This window comes from Fonsecaea nubica (assembly GCF_001646965.1).
Source record: "Fonsecaea nubica strain CBS 269.64 chromosome Unknown Scaff5, whole genome shotgun sequence".
Lineage (NCBI taxonomy): Eukaryota > Fungi > Ascomycota > Eurotiomycetes > Chaetothyriales > Herpotrichiellaceae > Fonsecaea > Fonsecaea nubica.
This window is the reverse complement of record NW_019173678.1, coordinates 27,976-45,018: the sequence shown is the minus strand read 5'-3', so window position 1 is coordinate 45,018 and position 17,043 is coordinate 27,976. Positions and strand designations below refer to the sequence as shown.

Genomic DNA, 17,043 nt, shown 5'->3' with positions numbered 1-17,043 from the left:
ACACCTCTTTTCTTGTTCCGATCAATTTTAGGACGTGCATGTAGTGCCCAGTTTGTGTGGCTTTTCTTCTCCTCCTTTTGTGTTGCATATGATCGAATGATAGGTGTTGATGAGGTTGCGGTGATGGTGGATGGTCTCGCGAAGGCTGGCGCCAGGAACAGTGGGATCCTTGTCACTGATGGAGGCCCAGCAATTGTCCTAGGGATTGATGCCATCTTTGGCTCACAGGAGTCTTTAGGAATCGCAAGGGAACGCAAAATCCGGAGATTATAGCTCTGCTTGAGGCATGGATGTAGTGAAGCTCCTTGAGTTTCGCAATTGGAAAACTGCGCCAAGACCGGCTCGCTAGACCTTCCTCAAACCGCCTGCTCAACTAACCAGTTCGAGACATGTCAACAAACCGTTTGTGTCAATCGGTAGGCAAAGATTGTTCATGCGCCTGAACGTGTTCTAAGAGGATTCACCGCATTGACTGCGTGATTCGGCATCATGAAGATCATAGAACTTGTCATTGACGGGTAAGGGCTTTTCAAATGTCCGCTTGGGTATTGTTGATAACTAACGTGCGCAGCTTCAAATCCTACAGCCAGAGAACTGTCATCTCTGGATGGGATCAAAGCTTCAACGCGGTGACAGGACTCAATGGATCTGGGAAGTCCAATATCCTTGACTCAATATGTTTTGTACTGGGCATCACCAACATGTCCACCGTACGAGCGCAAAACCTCCAAGACCTCATCTACAAGCGCGGCCAAGCGGGAGTGACCAAGGCGAGCGTCACAATCGTGTTTGATAACAGCGACAAGAGCACTAGTCCGATCGGGTTCGAAGAGTATGCGCAGATCAGCGTAACGCGACAGATTGTTATGGGTGGGACAAGCAAATATCTGATCAACGGTCACCGAGCGCAACAAACCACGGTCCAGAATCTATTCCAGAGCGTTGGATTGAATATCAATAACCCAAATTTCATCATCATGCAGGGACGGATCACAAAAGTCCTCAATATGAAAGCTGCCGAAATTCTGGCCATGATCGAAGAAGCTGCAGGAACCCGCATGTTTGAGGATCGGAAGGAAAAAGCCGTCAAGACCATGGCAAAGAAGGAGATGAAGGTTGTCGAAATAGAAGGATTGTTGCGCGAAGAGATAGAGCCCAAACTCGACAAACTACGTGGCGAAAAACGGGCGTGGCTAGACTACCAAAAGACACAAAGCGAGCTCGAGAGGCTGACACGAGTGGTTGTTGCAGCGGACTACGTTCGATCTGGTGAAAGGATGAAGAGTGCAACTCAAGAACATGAGGTCAAGAGAGCGAAGGTGCAACACTTGGAGGAGAACGCCCTGAAACTCAAACGCGAGATTGAGAACTTGGACGAAGACGCTCAACGCGTTCGTGCTGTTCGAGAAAAGGAGATGCGCAAAGGCGGGCGATTTCAAGCAGTCGAAGCTCAGGTAAAGGAGCTGAGCCATGAGCTTGTCCGCCTAGCAACTGTGCTTGATCTGAAGCAGTCTAGTCTGTCTGAAGAAGAGCAGAAAAAGAAAGACATCGCAAAATCTGTCAAGAGTTTGGAAAAGCAAGTGAGTGACAAAAAGTCAGGACTCGCGAAACTGCAGTCGCAGTGGGACAGCGCAAAAGCAGAGCATGATTCTCAAGTCTCTGAAGTCGAGAGGAAAGAGGAGCTTCTGTCAACGCTGCAGACCGGAGTGGCTTCGCGCGAAGGCCAGGAAAGTGGATATCAAGGCCAGCTGCAGGAAGCTAGAAATCGATTGACCGCCGCAACCACCGAACAAGAACAGGCCAAGATGAAGATCTCGCACCTGGAGAAACGGATAAAGGAAGACGAACCACGGGCCAAAAAAGCTCGTGAACAGAATGCTGATCTCCTCAAGGGTCTGGAAGTACTTCGCAAAGAAGCACAGAAGCTGGAGAGAGACCTCCAGAACCTGGGATTCGAGCCAGGCCGCGAAGAGAGCATGCGGGAGCAGGAAGTTGCACTTCAAAAGAGCATCCGCTCTCTTACCCAACAAGCCGACGAGCTAAAGCGAAAGGTCGCAAACGTCGACTTTCATTTTAGCGACCCTTCTCCAAACTTTGACCGCTCGAGGGTGAAGGGCCTGGTTGCACAACTCTTTACCTTGGACAAAGACAAAGCTGTCGCCGGCACCGCGCTTGAGATTTGTGCCGGTGGTAGACTGTACAATGTCGTTGTGGACACAGCAGAGACTGGAACACAGTTGCTCCAGCACGGAAAGCTCAAAAAGCGAGTGACCATCATTCCTCTCAACAAGATTTCGGCTTTCAGAGCATCAGCAGAGAAGGTTGGAGCAGCACAGCGAATAGCGCCGGGCAAGGTTGATCTTGCTCTGTCCCTGATCGGGTACGACCACGAAGTATCCGCAGCTATGGATTACGTTTTTGGAACTACTTTGATCTGTCAGGATGCGGAAACGGCAAAACGAGTGACATTTGATCCTGCAGTCCGGCTGAAGAGCGTGACGCTTGAAGGAGACGTCTATGATCCCTCGGGTACGCTTTCTGGAGGAAGTGCTCCTAATTCCAGCGGTGTTCTTGTGATTCTCCAAAAACTAAATGAGGTCACGAAGGAACTACAGAAGCATCAATCAGAACTTCAACAGCTCCAACAGACCATGAGAAATGAGCAAACAAAGCTTGCCAACATCAAGTCGGTCAAGCAAGTTCTGGATCTCAAAAGTCATGAAATCAAGCTTGCAGAGGAGCAGATATCGGGCAATTCTTCCTCATCAATCATCCAAGCAGTCGAAGAGATGAGAGCGTCAATCGTGCAACTGAAGCAAGATATGGCAGGTGCCAAAGCCAAGGAAAGCGAGGCGGCACGGGATGTGAAGCGGATTGAAAAGGACATGGAAGATTTCAGTAAGAACAAGGATAGCAAACTCAAAGAACTGGAGAAGTCGTTGGTGGACCTGAAAAAGTCGCTGTGCAAGACATCGGCAGCGATCAAAGCGCTTCAGAAGGAGTTGCAAGACGCAAAGATCGACTGTGAACAAGCCGAAAGCGATTTGAACGCGGCTCTGGAGCAACTTTCCGAGGCTGATACCACGATTGAGAACCAGAAAGAAGAACTCCAAAATCTCCGGCAAGAAGAAGCGACTGTGAAAAGCAACCATGACATTGCACAGGCCGAATTGGACGACGAACGAGCAAAACTGACGGGATTCGACGACGAGCTGCGCGAACTGGAACAAGCTAAATCGAAGAAATCCAAACAAATCGCAGAAGAAACACTCGAGGCGCAAAAGCTGGGCCACGCGGTGGAGAAGGCTCAGAAGGACGCCCAAGCAGCCGCGCAACTGGTGGCCGCACTTGAAAAGGAGCATGACTGGATTGAAGACAACAAAGATCAATTCGGACGTGCTGGCACGCCATACGACTTCCACGGCAAGAATTTGGCGGAAAGTCGAGCAACTCTGAAAAACGTCACCGAGAGATTCCAAGGGATGAAGAAAAAGATCAACCCCAAGGTGATGCCCATGATCGATAGTGTCGAGAAGAAAGAGGCATCACTCAAAACAATGCTCCGGACGGTGATCCGAGACAAGAAGAAGATTGAGGAGACTATCAGCACGCTGGACGAATACAAGAAAGAGGCGCTGGTCAAGACATGGCGCAAGGTCACCGAGGACTTTGGGAACATCTTCTCGGACCTATTGCCAGGAAACAATACGGCGAAATTGGTGCCATTAGATGACAACATTGATCGAATTCAGGAAGGGTTGGAGGTGAAGGTGTGTTTGGGAAAAGTCTGGAAGCAGAGTCTCACAGAGCTTTCTGGTGGTCAAAGGTATGCCATGCTTGCATTCTGTCGTTCTGTCACCGCAGTACTAACGCATTGCCATAGGTCACTCATTGCCCTATCACTCATCCTTGCGCTGTTACAGTTCAAGCCCGCTCCCATGTATATCCTGGACGAGGTGGACGCGGCACTGGATCTTTCACACACTCAAAATATTGGTCGGATCATCAAGACAAGGTTCCAAGGATCGCAATTTATCGTCGTCAGTTTGAAAGACGGCATGTTTCAGAACGCCAATCGTGTGTTCCGGACGAGGTTCAGCGAGGGGACAAGTGTAGTGTCTGTCATGACACCTGGGGAGTTGAAGGGATGAGAGTTGCGTCGATCAAATGTTCTTTGTTTGGTGAACTCATTCAGAGGAGTTTTGGACTTGATGTGGTATGTTTGGAAGTGGCTATCTGCGCCCATTTGTGTTGATATTTGTTTGGGTTGATGAGTTCATGACTTGATGAGGGCATTTTTTGCAGTGGTGACATTGGTGATCTGCTTGGGGACTGGCGATCAGATGCCGGATAGGCACCTTGGACATATTTTCCGGCGTGAATTCATCTTGTTCGACAAGCTCAGTCTTTCACCTCGTTTCCAGACTGTCGACGACTTCTTCCACGACTCCTCGGACACCCGAGATGTCATGGGCAAACCTCCCCAGAAACAAGCCGTCGACCCATTTGCCCAGCCCGTCCCCTCCATTGGTCTTCCCACTCCAAAGCCCTGGGCCCGCGCTGCCCCCATAAACGACCTTGACCTCGGCCGTTCGCTGCGGCACGATCTGCCTCGCGAGCTCCCGGATCGCCTGGACCACCGGACCGACGTACTCGACGCCGGCGGGCTCGGCGGCGCCAATGGCCCAGACGGGCTCGTAGGCGAAAATGACGGGGGCGTGGTGCGGGACGGCGGTCAAGACGGACTGGATCTGCGGGCGCAGCTGGGCCATGGCGACGCCGACGGACTGGCTCAGCGGGCCGCGGAGGTCGGGCTTGTCCAGCTCGCCGATACAGACCAGGGGCACCATGTGGGCGGCGCTGACGGCGGCAGCCTTTGCCGCCGCGGTGGCGTCGTCCTCGCCCAGGTACCGCCGGCGCTCGGCGTGGTTGAGCTCGACGACGGAGCAGCCCAGCTGCTTGATACCTGGGACGACGATCTCGCCCGTGAAGGCGCCGTAGGTGGTGGACGGGTAGACGTTTTGCGCGCCGAGGGCGATGGGCCACGACGACGTGTCTAGGTCTTTGTCCTCTGGTAGGAAAGGAGGTCTGGAGGCAACATCTCTCCCGCCAGGATCAGCAGCGGAGGAGAACTGTGCGCTCAGAGTCTGTGCGCACGGGTAGATGGTGAGAAAGTCCGGGATGAGAACGAAGAGCACGTCGGCGCTGTGCCGCTCGAGGAGCGGGAGGATGTTGTTGGCTGGGTCGAGCAGGGAGGCCAGGTACGCGACGGTGCGGGAGGGGGAGAAGTAGGCCTTTGTGGATGTGAGGATCAATTTGGAGGGGAGGCGAGGGTATGTCGGTGATGTAGACATTGTTTGCAGTTACCCAGAAAGCCAGAGAGCAGGAAGCCGGAGTGGTAGAGAGTAGTCGAGTCAGAATTGTGTTGTGGTTTGGTCAAGAGTTTGACGGGAGTCAAAGTCAATGATGCTACTCGTAGGTGTCGATATACATCCCATTACGGAAGACGCCCATCCACATACCTAAGTATTCACTCTCAGCACTACCACCCACTACAGTAGTTTGAGTGGGTAAGTAAGACGATTGACCACCACTACCTTTTGCCTTCTCATAGCTCCCCACTATTCATCTACATAACTTTTACAGTACGCTACGAGTACCGAGCAATAGTCCATACATACAACCCCGTTGCCCCCCTCCCACGTGTCGGGTGCGTGGTTAGGAAATGAAATGAAATTAGCCGGTCCCGGAAGTCTCAATACGGCAATCCCGTGCACCCATGCCACCCCGACCAAAATTTTTTTTGAGATTGGAGAAAAAGAGAGACAATGACGCCATGTTTACGAGGGACTTGGGAACATGTTCGAAATCGGGCAAATCGGACACGGCAATAGACGCCGTCGCACCGCCGCCGCCGTCAGGTCGAGTGTGAGCCCCCAGCAAGCAGAGACAATGCGACGATGGGCGATTCTTCTCCATCTCCAGGATCTTGTCGTTTGATATTATCATTGATTGACACTGTACATTGTATGCTTCCATACATACATACATACATACATACACACACGTATCACCTATCGCCTACCACTAATACCGAGTACAACTCTTGTCTCCATAGACACCCCGCCTACACCTACTGTACCACACAGCACTCTCCAAATCATCCCTTCTTGTCGTGACGAACATATCCACCCACCTGCACATACACAGCCGAAACCTCGAGTCAAATTTATCTCCCCAGCGCATAGAATGGCGACCAACGGCACGTCAACCCAAACCCCCCTCCGGGTCGTCGTGGGCAGCGACAACGCCGGGCACGCCTACAAGACGGCGCTCAAGGAGGTGCTCAAGAAACACGCGGGGGTGACGCACGTCCTGGACGTTGGCGTGGTCGACGCCGACGACGCGACAGCGTACCCGCACCTGGCGGTGGATGCGTGCAAGAAGATCAAGTCGGGAGAGGTATGTTTCATTCACCTTTACACACACACACACACACACACACACACACACACACACACACACCCACACACCCACAGACAGAGAGAGGGATTCCCCCCTCAGAATCTAGCTATTAACCCCCATGGCTAAAACCAGGCCGACCGCGCCCTCCTGATCTGCGGCACGGGTCTCGGCGTCGCCATCTCGGCCAACAAGGTCGAGGGCATCCGGGCTGTGACGGCGCACGACCCCTACAGCGTCGAGCGCAGCGTGCTCTCCAACAACGCCCAGGTGCTGTGCTTCGGCCAGCGCGTCATCGGGCTCGAGCTGGCCAAGAAGCTGGTCGACGAGTGGGTCGAGCTGCGCTTCGACGAGTCCAGCGCCAGCGCCGAAAAGGTCGCTCACATTTCAAAGTACGAGGAGCAGTTTGGCGAGTTGTGAGTGGCAGTTTTTGCCAGAGGAGGAGGTTCTTTGAAAGAGAAAAAAAAGTGATTTTTGGAGGGCGGGGGGGAGGAGAGTCTATTATGATCATAGAGGACGAGGGACGAGAAGCGTGATGGCCTCCTCCTTCGTCTTTCTGCTGGTGACGGGTGGTGGGAATCAAAATACATGACTGTGCCGTCGGTGTCCCTTTCTTACAGCATTCGAAGGGGTTTTCGGGTCTTATTCATTTGGGGCCACCAAGGGGAAAATCAATTTGACCATTGTGCATATCGAAAGGAAGTCCATGTATCTGACTGACCGACATCTCGTGTCGTCCAACACATTCAATATAAATAAAACACCACGGCCACGCCACAAGACTCAACCTGAAACCCCAAAGATGGAGACTGTTCGAGTCCCTGTGTACTTACAGTACCTTAGAGAGTCTTGGCCTTTTCCAACCCGCCACTTTGCAGGATCTGTCTCTTTACGCGCACAAAGGCATCGACGCCCATGAGGCACGCTGAAATACAGGAAGACCAGGTCGTTAGCCTGAACACAGATCCGGTGACAAGTTCTGCGAGAATGGTAACATGGAAACGGAACAGAGGAATAAAAAGACCCCGGAAGACAAAATAGAGATAGAGCTGAGGAGAACACGTACCGAGTACCAAGTAAGGAACGTAGAGGCCGTACAGGTCCGACTTCTGAGCCGACGAGTAGCCTTTCCAGGAGGAGATGTCGACGATGCAGGTGAGTGTGGTGACGGCGACTTCGAGGGAGAAGATGAGGAGATGGAGCGGAACCAGAGGATGGTCTGTTGACAGGAGGGTTGGTGATAGTTATTAGCTCATCTGACTGAACGCCGACCAATATCAACTAACCGTTGAACAGCCCCCAAACCATCCACAGGCTAATCGGCACGTGGTACACGGCCTCGATCCACATGTACGCCGTGAACCACGCCGGCGGGCTGACGAAGAACTGGTCCTGGAACCGCTCGAGCTGGTACGCGCGCAGGGTGTGGGAGAGCGGCGAGACGAGGAAGGACGGGAGGATCGAGGCCAGGTCCACCACTGACAAAAGGCTGGTTAGTGTCGAGTCATTCCCCCATGAGACGGGAATAGGGGAGGAATATCTTTTGCATGGCGCAAGGCTGCGCGTCGTTGTCGTCGTTGTCGTTGTCGTCGTTGTCGTTGTCGTCGTTGTCGTTGTCGTCGTTGTCGTTGTTGTCGTTGTCGTGGGACAGACATAGAAGTGTAGAAATGAACATCCCTGTCCAATTGGATCTTGGTGTGCCCACACCCCAGGAAAACCTGTGACTTACAAAACATAATAGGAACATGCACGATGAAGAAGGCCAGATACACCATGTCGAGTTTCCTCGTAGACAGGGGCCGGGGAGTGGCGCGTCGCGTCACCGTGGTTGGAGTGGTGGTCGCCATCTATTTGGGTGGCCGAGGGAGGCAGAGAGCGAGATGGAGATAGAGATGGTGGTAAGCAGGACAAATATCACACAGCGAGGCGGATCCAGAGTGAAGTGGTCATACAAGGCACAGCATGTAGAGAGAGAGAGAGAGAGTGTGTGTGTGTGTGTGTGTGTGTGTGTGTGTAGAAGAAAAGTGATTGAGTTGTAGAAGAACCACGACAGGGATTTCCCAATCGGGAATCGAATCTCGCTTCAGATTCGCATTTGCGTTTACATTCACCTTCATCTTCACCTTCACCTTCATCTTCACCTTCACCTTCGTCTTCACTCTAACATCCACCGTCTCGTGGAGATTCGAACTTCAATTCGGTTTCCAAATCGAATCTCGTCTTTCTACAACCCGGCAAACTGGCAAACTAACTGGTGAGCTGCTGATCCTCATAGCAGCCTGCCAACCTCGCCAACCAGACTCCAAAATGCCCCATGCACTCACTCACTACCTGGTCATGAATTTCCGAGCATATGGATTACAAGATACACGCGGCATCGACATCGACACCGACATCGACACCGCCACGGCCTCTCATCCTAGAAGGCGCCCAACTCTCTCAACCACCTCCCTGGCCACCCTCGTGGTCTCCTCGTCCAGCCCTGCCGCTCTCCCTTGCTGCAACAAGGCATGCATTGTCTCCTGCACCTTTGTCGCCGCAACCTCACTGCCAAATATGACAGACCCTGCTCTTGTCGAGTCGTGGAACCATCGCCCGACCACATAAACCAATTCCGAGGCGATGTACTTGCGATTGGACCCCACAAACGGCGGATCCCCCGAGAAGAACATCATCTCCAAGATCTCAAAAAGCCGCTCACAAGGAATCTCCAGAGACAAAAAGATGTCCACAACCCAATGCGGAGGCGCCACGGTGCGTTGATGTTCGAATGAGTACTTCTCCAGGATAGGGAGCAACGTTTGGACCGGGAACGTCGTCTCGGCCACCCGCATTTTGCTGCCCAGGCTTCTGACTTCGTCGGCAATGGCTTCAAAGGGTTGGATCTGCCCTTCTTCCTGGACTTTGTCATGTACTGACTGGAGGAGCTGTTGCCAGGTCTGCTTGATCTGGGCTGGATCCCGGTGATCGGCAACTTGGTAGATCAACAGACAGAGGTCATAGTATCCGGCATTGTCCGCGTAGTTGTTGAACAGCGTGTTAATGTCCAAAATCGGTCCATTGACCTGATCAAGAACTTCTTGTCGCCTATCGGGCCCGAGTCGATAATCGTCCCGTAACCGCTGGAGAACTTCATCTTGAATGGTTGCAATGTCCAGGAGTTCGGTGATCTCTTGGAGGAGCTGCTGTTTCATCTTCCGGCTGCCTCCTGGTGTGTAGGTCGAGGCATTCGCCCGCGCCCTGCTCAAGTATTCGATTCTCTTCTCCAGGGAGAGTGGGAACGAGCTTCGGGCAAGTTGCAGCTGGATCTTGGCCGCCTCGGAAAATTGGTTGGTCTGACTGTAGTACTTCCAGAGTAGATCCGCGTAGAGAATGTCCTCGGTCGACCTGCGTTGAAGATAGGTCACTATGAATGGTGACTCGGTCGCCAGCAGCCGATCGTACCATCCCTGCTGGAGGTACCAATCATAGAGATTGGTCAAGAACGCCTCATCCTTTGACCGGCTAATGACATCGTATGCTTCATTCCGTCTCGTGGCAGCGAGCGTTGGGTGGCCGTCCACAAAACTCGGCCCTTGTTCCGTCGTCTTATCAACGGCGACAATAACCGCGTGGATCAGATCATAGCACTGACTCCGCAGATCAAACTTTGCTCTTCGCGGATCCGGCTCTGGTCGACCTTCCGCCATCCAGGATAGTGCTTCATTCGCCTTGTCCTTTTCGTGAGCAACCCGAAGGACAAGTTGGATGGCTCCAGCAAAGAACTGCAGATCCGTATATTGTTTCACGGCAGATTCCAGGTAGTCGTGGGGCAGGCTGTGGGCCACTCTTTCAAAAAGTTTCAAGCTTTCATTCAGAAGATTCCGTGAAGAGTCGTTGTTCGTTCCCGCTTCGGCCGCTCGTCTCAATTGTTCTTGGGCTTTGAAGATCACCACGTCGTCTGCACTGCAGAAGCTGCCGCATTTTCTGCGCAGGGCTTCAGCAACCGTCTCCACATTCGATCCTTTGGCAATGTTGCGATTGACAATGGCCTTGACGAGCTCTTTGGCAAGCTCATACCCTTTCTTCGTCGTGAAGAGCTCCTCAAAGGTGAGCTTCAGCATTTCCGGTCTTGAGGCCTCCGGCAGCAGGGGTACTATCTCCGCCACCTTCTCTTCGAACAAGACCAGGATGAACGAGAGTCCTTCAATGGTGTCGGATGTAAACTTGACCAATGAATGCAAGGCACGGTGTTCGCCTTGTAGAGCGATCTCGTCGTCCTTGGTGCTTGTCGCCGAAAGATCATCAGGTCCGCTGAGGCCTTTGATGAAACTCTTGTTCGTTTGGAAGAAGCGTTGGAGCGCAGACAACGACTCTTGGACATCTCGTAATTTTTTCAGAGGTACCGCAGGGTTGATCTGGTAACCAGCCGGTGTGGTTGATTCCAGAGCAATCACGTTCTTCCACGTCGACCTCAATAAGCGCGAAAGGTACAGAGTAATGGCCGCATGGCGCGGCGACGGTCGCACGGCGTCGATCAACGGCACGGATCTGTCGGTGATGGAATTCTGATTGATGCTTGGCTTTCCGCCGTACTCGATGAAGGTCTTGCGGGCAAGCTCGAGAACTTCAGGGTCATTAACCCGTACCGCCTGAGCACTCCCTGTATCCTCCACCCCTTGACCACATGCGACCGCCAGTGCCGTAGCTAGAGTCTCTGTCCTGCCATAAGCCCGGATCAAGTTGCTCACCTCGTGCTGGAATCCTTCAGGCCCTCCCCCTTGACTGCTTAGAGCTGCAAAAATGTCCACCAGGCGGCGCCTTCTGATAATGTGGATGCCCGTATTTGTCAAAATGGCAATTTCGGGGATGGCCTTGTCGAACTGTACAGCCAAGTCGTTCCCATAGCCCACTGGATTCAGAATCGGAGCAGAGTAGGGAATCACCAACCCTATGTCTTCTGCCCGACTGCCCAGTGACAGCCATATTGCAGATTCCGAAGTTCGACTTGTCTGGCCTGGTTCGGAGCTCCTCAGCAGTCTACCGGCATCAGGGGCTGAGATAAATAGTTGGTCAGTTGGCGAATTGGCGTCCCTGGCTGTGAAGCAAAAGAAGTACCCAGGTGGATACCGTGCAGCGAGTCGAGTTGTTGTCAACGTCCTGATGGGATGTTGGACGTCGGTGGATGAGTCTGTCCCCCATGTGCTTGAATGACCTGGGTTGGGGGATACGGGCGGTACTTTGACATGCTGGGCCTGCACACTGATGGGAGCACTGGACCGGGTTGAAGATCCATAGCTGTAGCTGGTAGCGCTTTTGGCACTGAGGTATATTCGATAACCGGTTGCTGTGACCGCAACCAGGTGATACCTTGATGCTTCGGAGGCTGGAAGAGGCGATATCGACACAATCTTGACTCGGTTGTTGAGGGCTTCGCTCTGATTAATGATATGGCCAATGTTGTCATAGATCTCGGATGCAGGTTTTGTGACCAAGAGAGGTAGCCCGCCTTCCGGCTTGATGTGGAACACGCGAATATTCGAAGTGGAAGAAAGCGTGTACAGCAGATCTCTACTGTCGTCCACCACAATCTGTTCCACATACTCCTTCTGTCCGTGGGCAAAGCTGCTGAATGTCCATGTTAAAGACTTGGCAGCACCACTAGTGTGACAAATCTTCGCACATCGACTTGCAAACCACCGATCCTCTTGCTGATATGTGAGCTCATATATGTCATTGTCCGTCCTGCCACCGAAAAATATCCTCCCAGTCTTTGCAGAGGATGCAATGACGCTGACATCGAGACCTCTTACTGACACTGACATTCCGGTCTGAAAGAGAGAGAGAGCAGAAGAGCCGCCCGGACCTGAGTCGGTCCCTAGCCCCAGCAGAAATATCTCCGCAGTTGTTCCAATGACAATGACGTTCTTAATGTTCGGTAGAAAGACCCCCGCGCGAGGGACGGCGAGTTTGACGGCAAGGATGCTGTGCGACTGTCCCTCGAACCCCAGTAGTTCGGGTCTTGGTGCCGAGTAATCCCACATGTACAAAGCATTGTCGATTGTTGTCCAAGCATATCTCAGCTCCGCAAACAGGCCCATACTCGTGGTCAACTGCGCGTTGTTATACTGCTCGAAGATTTCATCGGGAATCCTGTAAAAGCCAGCTCGCTGAAAGGGTGCCCATGTCGTCGAAGACTGGATGTCGTAGTCGGCAGAGTAGCCCTGGGACAAGTAACTGTCGACATCTGGAAATCGCGATTCACTTGCAAGGGACTCGTTGATTGTGCGCGCAGCTCTTTCCACGGGTTCCAGAGCCTCAGGTGGGCGCATCGATGCTTGTATGGGCGCATCGGAAGGATTTGTGGTGATGAGACCTGCTGAAGGCTGAGAAGGTATGAGGGAAGGGCGGGACATGGGAGTCGTGGGAGACTGAAAGGAGGGCGCAGGTATCGGTGGTGGACGGGCGGCGGGAGTCTGAGGCCAGATGCCCGGCACAGGCCGGACAGGCGTCTGCGTAACTACAGAGCCCATCGTTGGCGGGGATTAGTGTCGTTGTCGCAAGGGAGGGTGAATGGTTCAATCGTGAACAGACATGAATCGACGCAGTCGCTGTGCAAGGACAGCACGGAAGGGCGATGCTGTTTATCGATTCAGAGGCGACGGAAATTAACACAGTTCCGAGAGGACAAAGGGCAATATGTGACGTAGAGACAGCCGCACTCCAGGCCTCTGTGAAATGTCAAGTTGTGGTTTACTGAGACAGTGATAGAAATATAGACGCGACTGGAGATGGAAAGTAATGCGGTCATACCAGAAGAGGTTTAGCGTCAGGTACCATGACTCGCGCAACACAATTTGTACCAAGTTCACCAGTCTCTCCCACGGACCTGTAAACTTACCACTTGTGGCTTGATCCTTTACCTTGGTCCATCTCAGCCTATACCTGGTCTTTGACAAGTGGTAGACATGGCGCCAATCCGCAGTTCGAAGCTTTTGTTCCTCCTCGACCAGCCGATTTGCTCTCGATGTACCCGCAGAATTGCAACTTCGGGCCTGCGCTGGTCGTCCACATCGACCGAAGCTCCAGCTTCACCTCTGATGGCTAAAATCAAGAGTGACTTGAAAAGCGCCATGCGTGCAAAGGACACATCAAGGTAAGGGCGGCACAGTCCCTTACACACTGCAACGCCTGCTGTACACCCCGTTCGAATACTTCAAGATGCTGAGACAGACCCCGAGGTAAGATTAACGGTCCTCCGGGGAACCATTTCCGAGATCAACCAAGCCGCCTCGTCTTCCACGCCCATAAAGTCAGACCTTCAGATCCTTGCCTTGCTGCGTAAACGGAAAGCTGCCACGCAGGCAGCGATAAAGGAGGCCGAAGCCGCGAAACGAGCCGACCTGGTAGAGAAGCAGGCGAAAGAGATGGAGGTCATTGATGAATTGGTGGGAAGTGTCAAGTTGATGGATCCTGCCGCCGTCAGATTGGTGGTCCGAGGGAAGATAGAGACGTTGAGAAGCACGGCGCAGGGGGAATTAAAGCAGGGTGCCGTCATGAAAGAGCTATTGAAACCTGGAGGTGAGCTGGACGGCAAGCCATTGGACAACAAAATACTGGCAGAATTGGTGAGGGAGGAGTTACTTAGCAACCACAACCCCTCGTGATTGAGGGGCGGTTGAAGGACACTACCGAGTCCTGAATTGGTTTACATGACTGTATTAATATCCTGGGAGAGCGGGATGAGATGCGCTACAGAGCACCAACTCTCACGCTATCCATTCCATGAGAGGAGTGTCGTTCCTCTACTTCCAAAATCTCCGCCTCCAACATATCCAAAGATGGTCCCACGTTATTCACTGCTCGAGACGCGACGTCCCGTAACTCCGACCCCAGGTCCTCCTACTTTCCCGCCTGCAAAACCCCGAGCCATCCCTGCCTTGGCGATCGACAATCTGGGGCAATCCCACAAACTTGTTGATCCAGTTGATCACGACGAGATGCCAGACGAGGCTGTTCTCAGGCTTCAACACCCAATGATTCTCGTCCGGGAAGCTCAGGAACCGACTCTCGACCCCCTTCATCTGGAGCACGTTGAATGCCGACAGACCCTCAGCGACAGTCAGACGATAGTCGAGCTCGTTGTGGATCACGAGCATGGGGGTCTCCCAGAACTTGGTGAAGCGGCTGGGATCCCATTTGTCGTAGATCTCTTGTCGCTCCCAAATCGGCCCTCCGAGGTCGTGAACGGGGAAGTACTGCTCCTCGGACGCCAACTGGCCCGTCATGCTGAACACCCCATCGTGGCAGACCAGCGCCTTGAATTTGCGGCCCAGGTCGTGCCCCTGAATCCAGTTCATCATATACCCGCCGTAGCTAGCACCCAAGGCGACTGCTCGCGCGCTATCAACGAAGCTTAGTTCCGACTCGATGTATTCGAACCCTTTGACAAGGTCCTCGTAAGGGAGACCACCCCACTGATTTCGGATTGCGTCCGTGAAGGCCTGGCCATACCCTGTCGAGCCGGTCGGATTCGGACAGACGACCACATAACCCTGCTCAGCGAAGACGGCAGGGTTCCAACGGGTCGACCACTGATCGTTCCAAGCACCTTGGGGGCCGCCATGAATCAAATATGCGAGGGGGTACTTCTGGTCGGCCCGAAAGAATGAGGGTCTCATCATCCAGGCGTGCACCGGGTGATCATTCGCACCTTTCCACCATATCGAGGATACTTGTTTTGGAGAGAGGCCGAACATGCTTCCGTTTCTGCTCAGTGACGAAACGACCGCCGGTGGAGCCTCGGCCAGAGGGTCGGGATTCACGAGGGTGTATGTGCTGTTGTCGACCAGACTATTGCTGGAGACGAGTAAGAGATTAGTCTTGGTCGACATGGGAGCAAAGTCGATAATATAACCACTATGGGTCAACTGGCGAGGTCGCCAATCTGGGCCTGGAGCATCTGTTAGGTCGAGCGCGAAGAGACATCCGCGTCCGGTGTCTTCGGCTTCCATCAGCAGCATCTTGCCGTCCACGGACCATTTTAACGCGGTGGGAGACCTGGACCAACCCCCTTTGCCATCTTCGGTGTGCATGAGCTCAACTGCGGATACAGACCCGCCCTCCTCAAGTGCACTCAGGCCATGGACGAAGACGATTCTATTCTTGTCACTTTCGTAGCCGTCGGTGGCCATCTGAAGGAACGCCAGGGACTCCCCGTCGGGCGAAAAGACAGGCGATGAAGCTGCTCCATTCAACCCGTGGGCGTGAATCTTGTGGAAGCTTGCGGGCTTCAGATCCAAAATATCCCGTTTTGGGATAAACCAGCAATCGCACTTGGTATGCGTGGCAGGGTTGAGGTGCGGATCCTTGGCCACAATGGTCAGACCTGTTGGGCCAATGTCGAAGTGGTCGACTCCACCAAATGGTGGAATGGGACATTCCAGATCTGAACCCTGCAATGCGTTCTTGAAGCCTAGCAAGCCATATCGGCCCTGGCGTGAAGTCACCACAGGTTGTGACTTTTGCAACAAGGCTACGAAGACGGCGTTTCGCTGCTCGGTGATCCAAGCGTCCCAATGTCGCACGAACAGCGAGTCATAGACCCGCGCCGAAGTGTGGGATTTGGGGACATCCTTGGGGTTGTGCAAGCTGCCATCTTGATTTGCTTGACCGGCAACTGCAACGGCGACTTTACCGGGTTCAATGACATATAGCTTGAGATTGGAGACAGGGCCCGAAATGGTGCCAGCCGTGTAGCATTTGCCGGGAAGAGTGGCGTCGGTGACGATCAAGCAGGTGTTGCCGTTCTCGCACTCCTTCAACCAGACGACCTCGTAGTTAGTACCCAGCCATCTGGGCTCGCTAGCCTTGGGGTCTTTGCTGATGGTGACGGTTGTGCCCTGAGTGAGGTCCAGACAACAGATCTCGCTGGTTCTCGAGTGGGTGTCAAACGAATAGGTAGACTGTGTGAAGAGCGCGAGCTTTCCATCAGGACTCGGAACTGCCGCCGACCGTCTTGGAGCGCTCAGAAGGATCCTAGAACTGTGAATGGGGGCCCATTTGAATGAGCTGGTCAAGAGGTGGCTTACTCTGGGGTGTAGTGTTTCCGGAGTGTCATGGCTTCAGGGGTCGCAGACGTAAACAGGCCACAACGAGGTAGAAGGCAGTCGTGAGCGACGCGTGGTCTCGAGGAGAAGACAAGAGGTGAAGAGGAATCGGCCAGGGCGATCCTCAGTGTCGTCGTGACGCGGTGAGTCCAAGATCGTCTTGTGCTGCTGGCCCAACAAAAAAGAAAAGACGCGGGGAGAGCTAATCACCCCCTGTGGCTATTTTCTGCGTCTCACGGGTGTAGCGCAGTCCCGCAGGTCTAGACCGCCACGTGGTGCTGTTGCTGAGCAGAGCGACATGGTGAGCTCTCCGTTCCACCGCCATGGGCAATATAATTATGGCTCAATATGTGGCAAAGAGAATGTGATGATGCTGGCGTCGACCAACGCCTGACGTAGGAATACCATCGATTTAGACGCGTAAATCATCCCGATCCTCCTATGGGTGGAAATCGCACGGAAGCCGTCCGAGTATCGGGAGAAGTAGGGAGCT

At 53.4% G+C, this 17,043-nt stretch overlaps 7 protein-coding genes across 7 annotated transcripts; 3 read left to right on the top strand and 4 right to left on the bottom strand.

The window, feature by feature from the left end:
• Nucleotides 1–489: 489 nt before the first annotated feature.
• AYO20_01188 (hypothetical protein) lies at nucleotides 490–4,151 on the top strand (the record flags this gene model as incomplete). The annotated part of the gene is made up of 3 exons (XM_022639494.1): nucleotides 490–518; nucleotides 572–3,826; nucleotides 3,884–4,151. The coding sequence occupies 3 exons, from the start codon at nucleotides 490–492 to the stop codon at nucleotides 4,149–4,151; spliced, it is 3,552 nt and encodes a 1,183-aa protein (XP_022504330.1).
• A 258-nt stretch (nucleotides 4,152–4,409) lies between these two features.
• AYO20_01187 (hypothetical protein) lies at nucleotides 4,410–5,354 on the bottom strand (the record flags this gene model as incomplete). Its single annotated transcript, XM_022639493.1, has 1 exon — nucleotides 4,410–5,354. One exon carries the CDS (start codon nucleotides 5,352–5,354, stop codon nucleotides 4,410–4,412), a length of 945 nt encoding a protein of 314 aa, XP_022504329.1.
• Nucleotides 5,355–6,249: 895 nt separating this feature from the next.
• Nucleotides 6,250–6,882, top strand: AYO20_01186 (ribose 5-phosphate isomerase; the record flags this gene model as incomplete). Its single annotated transcript, XM_022639492.1, has 2 exons — nucleotides 6,250–6,462; nucleotides 6,598–6,882. The coding sequence occupies 2 exons, from the start codon at nucleotides 6,250–6,252 to the stop codon at nucleotides 6,880–6,882; spliced, it is 498 nt and encodes a 165-aa protein (XP_022504328.1).
• A 419-nt stretch (nucleotides 6,883–7,301) lies between these two features.
• Nucleotides 7,302–8,309, bottom strand: AYO20_01185 (hypothetical protein; the record flags this gene model as incomplete). Its single annotated transcript, XM_022639491.1, has 4 exons — nucleotides 7,302–7,681; nucleotides 7,749–7,940; nucleotides 7,984–8,139; nucleotides 8,192–8,309. 4 exons carry the CDS (start codon nucleotides 8,307–8,309, stop codon nucleotides 7,302–7,304), a joined length of 846 nt encoding a protein of 281 aa, XP_022504327.1.
• A 567-nt stretch (nucleotides 8,310–8,876) lies between these two features.
• On the bottom strand, nucleotides 8,877–12,974 carry AYO20_01184 (hypothetical protein; the record flags this gene model as incomplete). The annotated part of the gene is made up of 1 exon (XM_022639490.1): nucleotides 8,877–12,974. The coding sequence occupies one exon, from the start codon at nucleotides 12,972–12,974 to the stop codon at nucleotides 8,877–8,879; it is 4,098 nt and encodes a 1,365-aa protein (XP_022504326.1).
• A 435-nt stretch (nucleotides 12,975–13,409) lies between these two features.
• On the top strand, nucleotides 13,410–14,108 carry AYO20_01183 (hypothetical protein; the record flags this gene model as incomplete). Its single annotated transcript, XM_022639489.1, has 2 exons — nucleotides 13,410–13,597; nucleotides 13,688–14,108. 2 exons carry the CDS (start codon nucleotides 13,410–13,412, stop codon nucleotides 14,106–14,108), a joined length of 609 nt encoding a protein of 202 aa, XP_022504325.1.
• A 189-nt stretch (nucleotides 14,109–14,297) lies between these two features.
• Nucleotides 14,298–16,561, bottom strand: AYO20_01182 (hypothetical protein; the record flags this gene model as incomplete). Its single annotated transcript, XM_022639488.1, has 2 exons — nucleotides 14,298–16,479; nucleotides 16,533–16,561. 2 exons carry the CDS (start codon nucleotides 16,559–16,561, stop codon nucleotides 14,298–14,300), a joined length of 2,211 nt encoding a protein of 736 aa, XP_022504324.1.
• Between the last annotated feature and the right edge of the window lie 482 nt (nucleotides 16,562–17,043).